At 36.4% G+C, this 10000-nt stretch overlaps 1 protein-coding gene and 1 long non-coding RNA gene across 2 annotated transcripts in view; one reads left to right on the top strand and one right to left on the bottom strand.

Annotated features, from left to right (window-relative positions):
* LOC141378105 (uncharacterized) overlaps positions 1 to 400 on the top strand; it is a 3915-nt gene extending 3515 nt beyond the window's left edge. The window contains exon 3 of the long non-coding RNA XR_012391796.1: positions 1 to 400. This exon is cut by the window's left edge and continues 125 nt beyond it. This is a non-coding gene — a long non-coding RNA (uncharacterized lncRNA).
* znrf2b (zinc and ring finger 2b) overlaps positions 1 to 10000 on the bottom strand; it is a 73196-nt gene that overhangs the window by 20390 nt on the left and 42806 nt on the right. The window contains 1 exon segment of the mRNA NM_001076728.1: positions 7550 to 7645. Coding sequence (NP_001070196.1) covers positions 7550 to 7645 — 96 coding nt within the window.

The following is a 10000-nucleotide window of genomic DNA, read 5'->3' on the forward strand; positions in this document are numbered from 1 at the left end:
AAATAACAAAGGCAGTGCGGGTGATTACTGCTGAAGATTTGCAGCCGTTTTGGGTGATTGGAGATGTGGGCTTCTGTCATCTTATAAAAGCACTCGATCCGCGTTACAGACTACAGTCTCGCATTTTTCAGCACCGAGATAATGAAGATGGTTTATTTATGTTTACTGAAGAATGTTTATTTGAAATGGCCAATTTATCTTTATTAACTCCACGTGTGTTTATTCTCAAAGTGGAGGATTTTATGTGTTCCCCAGTTTGTACATGGGCTACAGCAGCTGTGAGATTTCAGTTTATTTATTGTTATTTTTATACAATACTCTAGGAACTGCTGTACTTTTCTTGGCTTTTAAGTCAAAACAAAATGTGTATTGCAATAAATCGTTTGTTTTTTTTCTCCTTAACCTCTTACTGTTCCTATTGCCTATAAAATAAAAAAGAAAAAACACACGTGTCAAGCCATGGGAACCGAACCGAACACCGTGTTAAAAAACCAAGGTATGTATTGAACTTTGGACTAACTGTATTGTTGCATCCCTAATATATATATATATATATATATATATATATATATATATATATATATATATATATATATATATATATATATATATATATATATGTATGAAAAGTTCAGATGAAAAAGCTGGTAAACGGCACTTCTAGCAAAAATGAGATGATGACATTGAGTGAATGCTTTACACATGTAGTACACCATCAACATATAGATTTGCTTCTAATCACCTAAATCGCAGCGTCAGCACATACAGAAATAACAGTTTGTTGGCAAAAGCCTCCAATCGCCACTTGCCTTTGACAGTAAAAGCCGCCATATTCCAAGAACCAATCAGAAGACGGATTTTTAAATATATAAACAAAATAATAATACATAAATATATGAACATAACTTAAATATATAATAATAAATGTAGTTTTTGCTCAATTTAAATTCTTATGACACAAAATCAGTAATGTAAGTTTTAGACATCAGTATTTCTGAAAAGCTCCATATCTGCTGATATCCATCATATAAGCCCTGGAGATAACTGATTCAGAACAGCAGATAAAGCGTTGTGTCTGTGTATATCAGCAGATATTATTAACATAGATGTCCATTCATTCATTTTCTTGTCGGCTTAGTCCCTTTATTAATCCGGGGTCGCCACAGTGGAATGAACCGTCAACTTATCCAGCAAGTTTTTATGCAGCGAATGCCCTTTCAGCCGCAACCCATCTCTGGGAAACATCTACACACACACTCATACACTACGGACAATTTAGCCTACCCAATTCACCTGTACCGCATGTCTTTGGATTGTGGGGAAAACCGGAGCACCCGAAGGAAACCCGCGCGAACGCAGGGAGAACATGCAAACTCCACACAGAAACACCAACAGAGTCGAGAACTTGAACTATTTAAGGCTATAAGCTATCAGTTACTAATTATTTAGTTAAAGTTATAAGTAGGCCCACATGAAATCTGCACACGGATTTTCTGCAGATTTCCGCAGATTTTTTAGCCCATCATCAATTCTGTTTATACTTGAGTAAATGTGTGTACATCAATATTGATTAGGGCTGCACGATATATCGTTTCAGCATCGAAATCGCGATGTGCGCATCCGCGATAGTCACATCGCAGGAGGGTGCGATGCAAAAAAAAAAAAAAAAAAAATTATAGCCTATATATATATTAAGGGTGGAGCCGAACCGGAATACGGTATTCGGAAAAGCAGGAATAGCGTGTTTTTACGAATACTTATTTCAAACAATACTTGATAAATTATTTGTATTTGGGAACAAGAAAAACATTATATCAAAAAGCTGCGTTTCCTCATGAGACCGCACTGCATGCCCGCGTGAGTGAGTGAGTGAGTGAGTGAGACGTTCAGGAGTCGGTGGGCGGGGTGGGGCCGGGGTAAGGAGACTGAGCAGGCTGCTTCTCTATACAGCAACAGAGAAGGCTTGGCAGAGCGAAAAATACTTTTCTGCATTACTATTTTTGTTTATTTTATCATACTAAAATAACACGTGACAGAAGTTCCCTCAAAAGTGAAAGTTCTTTCTGTTATTTACTAACACTCCCGTCATTCCTACTACTTTCAGAACATAAATTTTGATATTTTACCATATGAAAATGCAATGCAGTTATGAAAATTGAGAAATTAAAGCAATACAGAGATCTGGTCCCCGCGTCAGGTCAGGGTGCACCTGTAACCTTAAAAACGCAGACGCGGCGGAGGCGCACTAAACTCACACGGGAAAGAACTGGGCATTCAATTCATGTTTTAGTGAAATAATTATTTAAATACAGCTCTTTTGATCTCTAAAGGGGAAAAAAGCAAAAGAAATTTGTCGTTAATTTTAGCAAAGACGCAACTGCCTGTCATTTTCACATTCGTTTTTCAGTTAGGGATTTGGTCTATTAGAGTAACCTAATAAAATTGTTTTGTTGAACATTGTAGTCTACACAATAATCGATATTATAATTTATTATATACATTAGCTATTATTAAAACTAAACTATACAATTGATAAAACAAAACCCTTTTTAATGTTTGCTTTCATTTTGACAACGCTAACAGTTGTAATAAGAAACATCACATTTTGCAGAAGCATGCAGTCTCAAGTTAAAAACACCTTTTGAGTTTAAAGATGATCAGCCTGCCAAGTCAGGTTTACAGTGTCATAAATGAAATGGGTAGCATGAGTAAAGGGGATTTGCCCAGCACACAACCTCATGCGCTGCAGGTAGGCTGAATAATAATGTTTAAAAATATATAGGCTATGCAATACAAAACTTTAAACATTTATTTATTTTTTAATGAAAAGAAAAAATCAGGAGAGTAAAATATAAATTAAACCACTGGTCTGGCGCTGATACTTTGTATCCAGAAAAAGGGGAAAAAAGCAGATGAAAACCTGGCTGGGGAGACGGCGATAACAGTTCTTCAGCAAAGATCACGACATCATTGTTATGCGTTTATCATACAACGCAGTTCGTGTTTATAATCATTAATATTAACTAGTATTAATTCTCTCTCTAGACTTAGTTTTAGGGCTTGTTCTTGTCGGCGCAATATAGCCTCGGCTTATTGCACGTACGAATCCGATTGTGAAGAATGATTAAGCGCTTGCATTTTTTATTGCATCCTTTTCGCAAGTTATTCATTTGTTTTGTTTTTTAAGTGGTGCGAACATTATTTACTGGCAAACATGTTCCTCGATCTCGTACATCAACAAATAATGTAGCCAACTTAAGTTAATTTACCATTTATGTAAAAATTAAGGAATAACCGAATTTAATATTAATAAATAAAACATCCGTATAAACGTACATGTTTATTTTTGAACTTTCGTTAATAAAACAACACTAAACTGTTTATAAATATTGTAGTTAAATATTACATTACTTTAACTGCTTGAAACCGTATAATAATAACAATTAAACGTTACATTTTTAAGAACTTAACAAAAAGTCTAAATGGCACTTTACTAATCAGTGTAATAATAATATAAATATTAATAATTATACGTAAAAAGAAAATATTAACCTAGTAACAATATAAGTCAGATGTTTAAAAAAACAGCGTAGTTTCTCTCCACCTTTTGTAGTCATATTTTTAATTATTTGCCAGAAAAACTAACATGTTGACTTTGTCCGGTTTAAGTGAAGAATGGAGTTATAATGTTTCCAGCAATACACTGTCAGACGGTGTGCTTGTAGCGAAAAATGCACAGACAGGCTACTTTTTCACAACCATGCGAGGGAGGGCTTCTGCTTCTGTTCCGCCGCACGCATTTCTCGCAATGCAGGTTTCTCTACTCTGCGGAGCGGCGCGTTCTTAAGTAGTTACCAAATAGCCTATGCTCAATTTCTCGTCAATGTCTTCCATTTATCACTTTCTCTTTTGTATCTGGCCATTTTTGCAAATGCCTCTGCCATGCCTGGCTGAGCTGGGCTTCTGCGTTTAGAAGACAGGAGTTGATTAAAAGCCTACATGGCTTTTTTTTTCCTCGCCGTCAATCGCCACTAGCTTGCATGGTTCGGGACCCGTGGATCTGCGTATCGATGGATTTGCTCCTCAGTGTTTGGACTCTCAGCACTCAGCAGTGAATATTAAAACACACTTTACTTAAAACCCCCATACAAAAAGCTTAATCCAAATTGATTCGTTCACCTTTCTAGTTCGGCACGAATCCAAAATGTTCCCAGATGTAAGAGTTCGTTTTCTAACAAGATTCATGATTGAACTTGAACTTGCTGAATCGCGCCTAATGTTATATTCTAACAGATATGTAATACTTGGCAACATAACAGTAATTTGTGTTTTAAAGTGCGTGACGTCACGTACTACGGCCGGTGGCAATGGACAACCGAGGTGGCAATGACCACCGCGGTGACGCGGTTGTCATGGTGACCGTCACAGCCCTAGTTTTAAGTAAATATATATATACATATATATATATATATATATATATATATATATATATATATATATATATATATATATATATATATATATATATATATATAAATATCGCAATATATATCGCAGAGGAAAAAAATATCGCAATGTCAATTTTTTCCAATATCGTGCAGCCCTAATATTGATTTAGTTTTTTAAATGAATTACAGTAATATTATTGACTAATATAAAATTGTTCATTTGATTAAATTACAATGCAGTGTGTACAGTGATATTTTCTGTCTTTTAGTAGAGATATTATGTGAGAGACTTGCTTTGTTTACCAAATAAAGTGCATCTAATTGGTTTGCATTTTAAAAATTAAATAACAAAAAATCTTACTTTTTATTTCACATATTAAAGTTTTACTAATGATACTCCCAAAATAGTTCTGCAGAAATCCGCAGATTTTTAACAAAATTCTCAGCAGAAATAGCAAAAAATGTCAGCAGATTCCGCCTGGACCTATTATAAGTAACTAATAATAACCTGCTTTTGACTGTAATGCAATATGGTCCTTTTGTAAAGCTACTTTGAAACAATAACTATTGTGAAAAGCACTATACACATAAACTTGACTTAAATTGAATTGAAAGTACATAGTATTTAAGGCCAGCTCATATAAAGCGGGACCAAGAATTTTCAGAATTAAATCTTGGTGTTTCCTGTAAGTATTTTAAATGTGATATTTCTAAAAGTTTACATGAATGTGGATGGAAACGAGAGGACTCTTTACAGGCTTTAAAATTTTAAGATGTTGATTACGAGGGAAACGTCTGCGGTTAAATACGCTGACGGTGCTCAGAAACAGACTTTGGATCTGCAGTTTGACAAGAGACTCAATTTAATAGAGTTAAAATACAACCAAGCTTCACTGAGACGTCCTTTATGAGAGTCAAAGTTACTGACGAATATTATATTAGTGCACTGAAGCTTTAAATCAGGGATCACCAAACTAGTCCCTAGAAGTCCGGTGTCCTGCAGATTTGAGCTCCAACCCTGATCAAATGCACCTGAACAAGCTAATCAAGGTCTAATTAGGTATACAAACACCTAGGCAGGTGTGTTGAGGCAAGTTGGAGCTAAAACCTGCAGGGACACCGGCCCTACTGGACCAAGATTGGTGACCCCTGCTTTAAATGTTCATAGTGAACAGTGGATCTTAACCTTTTCACTCAAAATTTAACACCACCAATCTCTATTGCAATATTCAAAGACACCATGATGAGTCTTAATGTTGTTTACTGTATATTCCTTCAGCATAGTCCCTTATTTATCAGGGATCGCCACAGCGGAATGAACCGCCAACTATTCCAGCATATTTTTTACACAGCGGATGCCCTTCCAGCCACAACCCAGTACTGGAAAACACCCATACAGACTCACAACAGCCAATTTAGTTCATCAGTTCCCCTATAGCGCATGTGTTTTGACTGTGGGGGAAATCGAAGCACCCGGAAGAAACCCACGCCAACTCGAGGAGAACATGCAAACTCCACACAGAAACGCAAACTGACCCAGCTGAGGCTCAAACCAACAACCTTCTTGCTGTGAGACCACAGTGCTACCCACTAAGCCACCAAATGTAAACATTATATACACAGATAATAACAACTCTTTTCAGCCCCTACACAACTATAAATGTTGTATATCATCAAATAGTTAATCTAATTTCTGTATGATGTGAGCCATTGTTGAGTCTGTACATGAGACATGATAATTATCTAAACAAACATACACACACAAAATAAAACCCTCCACAACACACACTCTGCATCTTCGCTACAGTAAAGACTAAATGAGTCATTGAGAAGCTGAATAAGCGTCAGCGAGTCTCTGCACGTCTCCAACTGGAGAAGCAGATGTTTCAACACCAGCACATCAGCAAAGGCTAGAAAACCACGTCAGAACATGAGCAGATATAATTACAGCATTCAAACACATCCAAACACACACTCTCAGCAGAGCGCATCACTTTTTTCTGTTGCCATTAATTGCAATCACGGTTAAACACTGCAGTATTTGTTTTTTCTGCGATGCACAGTCAAACTTATTTACCCTTCTGTGATTATCTTTTTCAAATATTTCCCAAATGATGTTGAACAGATTCAGGAGTTTTTCACAGTATTTCTATAATATTTTTTCTTCTGGAGAAAGTCTTATTTGTTTTATTTCGGCTATAATAAAAGCAGTTTTGAATTTTTTTAAACCCATTTTAAGCTCAATATTATTCGCCCCCTTCAGCAATATTAGTTTTGGATAGTCTCCAGAATAAACCACTGTTATACAACGACCTGCTTAAATACCCTAACTAGTAAATGCATTAACATTATTAATGGTCTATTATTTTAAAATGTTACCAAATAAGTTGTAAAAAAATATTTAAAATTATACACTTGCATGTGAACTATGCTTATATATGATAACTTTAACTGTTAAAAGCTATTAGTTACTAGTTAATTAAAGTTATTAGTAACGAATACATTTATGGTAACTAATTACAGACAATTAATATATAATTACTTATCTGACTTATAATGTTCACCTTTTGCAAAGCTTTGAACCAATAACTATAGTGAAAAGCAATAAACAAATTAACTTGAACTGAATTTAACTAAAAGTACATAGTAGTTAAGGTCAGCTAATATAAAGCAGGCCAGTATTTCCTCTAATATTATTTTCTTCTGTTTTAGGTTTTATTTCGGCTAGAATAAAAGCAGTTTTAAATTTTTTTAAAAGCATTTTAAGGTCAATATTATTAGCCCTTAAGCAATATTAGTTTTGGATTGTCTCCAGAACAAACCACTGTAATACAATGACTTGCCTAATTACCCTAACTTTACCCTAATTACCCTAGTTAAGCCTTTAAATGTCACTTTAAGCTTTATAGAAGTGTCTTGAAGAATATCTAGTCTAATATTATGTACTGTCATCATGGCAAAGAGAAAATAAATCAGTTATGAGAGATGAGTTATTAACACTATTATGATTAGAAATGTGCTGAAAACATCATCTTGGGAAATATTTCTAAAAATGTCACAGGAGGACTCAGTATTCTGACTTGCACAGTGTGTGTACTCACCGTTGTATGTGACACGTGGTTTGGTCAAACACATGACCAGATGAAGGTCCATCTCATCTGAGGAGATAAACTTGGAGCAAACCGGGCACTTGAAACCTGTGGAGCAAAGCAGAGAACTAATGAGAGAACAATCCTGGGCTGCAAGCACATATGTTTACATCTGCAATAGGGTTGGCTGATTTGGCCTCAAATCAAAATCTCGATTAATTGAACATTTTAACTTGATTGCGTTTAATGAATGATTATTTATTTATTAAATTTTTATTGAATTAACTTATTTGTTAAATTAATTTGAAACCAAGGGGTACATAAATTTCCCAGAATACACCAGCCACACAGGCAGAATAGCTGCAAACAGAAGTAAGGAGATACACAAATTAGTATTTTTCGTCATTATTATGATTTTTTTTTACATATTCATAACCGTGTTGGTGTTTTACCATCATGCTTAAAAAACACAAATAATAATATCACCTGTACAACAGTCCTACAACATACACTCATATCTGATGACACTCTAGTACCCTGTCAGTAAAGTCCAGTGTCTGTGAATGAGCTGTTCACAGTGTCTGCTGTAATGTTAATGCTGTTTTTGTGTGTTTACACAGATGAATATGGCCACTGTGTTAAACGCACAGTACATTTACGATCTTATTGCCACATTAGATTGTTATGATAGCATGATATATGCCTTCAGTGATTTCCTGAAGATAAACACCAAAAATAAATAACACAACTGGAATAACTCCAGCAGTCGCCATCATCTGATCTCATATGAAGCAAGAGATGGTGAGGACATATGATGACGTGTGCTGGTGCTGTCTCATTTCTTAGGGGTACATTTTAAAGCCCTTCCCCTTCACACACTCTGTTTCAAGGGCCAAGGGGAAGACAAAGTAGTAGGAGTACAAAAATAGAACTGGGATTGGGCCTAAAGCAGACCTGAGCATTTTACAGCCCCATGTGACCAGCTGGACATCTTGGATCGGCTCATGTGACTAATTTGGTTCAATTAAACTCAAACAGGGCAATGCAATGCACAGGTCTGATATAGTGAGAGTCAGATTACAATAAGGCACAGGTCTCAAACTCAATCCCTGGAGTGACGCAGCTCTGCACAGTTTTGCTCTAACCTTAACTAAACACACCTGATCCAACTAATCAAGGTATTCAAGACTACTAGACTAAAGAGCAGGTGTGAGTTGGAGCTAGTGTGAGCTAAGCTCTGCAGAGCTGCCGCCCTCCAGGAACTGAGTTTGAGACCATTTACATAAGGGGAGCCCTTGATTGGCTGATGAATTAATTTGCATCATAACATGGGAAAAGCCTCTTTGCGTTACGCTTTAGCATGTCGATAATGTGAAGTGTTCCTTTCGGCTCGCTGCTGTTCAAAAACAGTGATGCCGATAACCTGTCTCGGAGAGCTGTAGCTCAATCAGTTTTCATTCATTCGTTTTCCTTCAACTTATACTCTATTTCAGGGGTTGCCACAGCGGAATGAACCGACAACTATTCCAGCATTTCTTTTACGCATGTGGATGCCTTCTAGCTGCAATCCAGTACTGGAAGACACCCATACACACTCATTTACTCTGTGTTAGTGTTTGTGTTGACTTGTGAAACCCACACACAGGCTAAAAGCAGCTGAACTCTGACAATATAAACAGTGTGTGTGTGTGTGTGTGTGTGTGTGTGTGTTTGCGTGCATGAAGACTGAATGCTGTGATTGAGTGTGTGACCCGTGAGCATCTCGTGACTACAGTCTGAACACTGCATTTAAAAGCTTTGTTTTCTTCAGCAGTTCGTTCAACTGCTGAATGAGGATGGGATCGTTTCACTGCTATATTTATTTATAAATCTGCCTTCAAATATTGAGACATTATACATCTACAAATGAACAACATTAAGGTGCATGGACAGTAAATTTTACATTTTCAAGAGCTCCATGTGATTTTCATTCACTAATTTTCTTTTCAGCTTAGTCCTTTTATTAATCTGGGATCGCCACAGCAGAATGAACCACGAACTTATCCAGCAAATGTTTTAAACGGCGGATGCCCTTACCTTTGCAACCCACTGGGAAATTCACACACATTCACAATAGACAATTTAACCTACCCAATTCCTCTATAGTGCATATGCTTGGACTGTGGGGGAAAGCGGAGCACCCGGAGGAAACAACACGCGAACGCAGGGAGAACATGCGGTGTCAGAAGAGAAGTCAACGAAGCAAACACAGATGGCTATGAGGCGCCATGCATTTAAATCAAACTTTGCTCATCAACACATACATAACACCTGCATATACACCTATAAATGACTCACATTCACACCAACACTATTGAATGTTCAAAACATGTATGAAACTTGCGCATATACATATTAACTTGATGCATGCACACACCCGCATACACACGCATGTAGATAACAGAATAGTACAAACAGAAATTG

This window comes from Danio rerio, chromosome 16 (assembly GCF_049306965.1).
Source record: "Danio rerio strain Tuebingen ecotype United States chromosome 16, GRCz12tu, whole genome shotgun sequence".
NCBI lineage: Eukaryota > Metazoa > Chordata > Actinopteri > Cypriniformes > Danionidae > Danio > Danio rerio.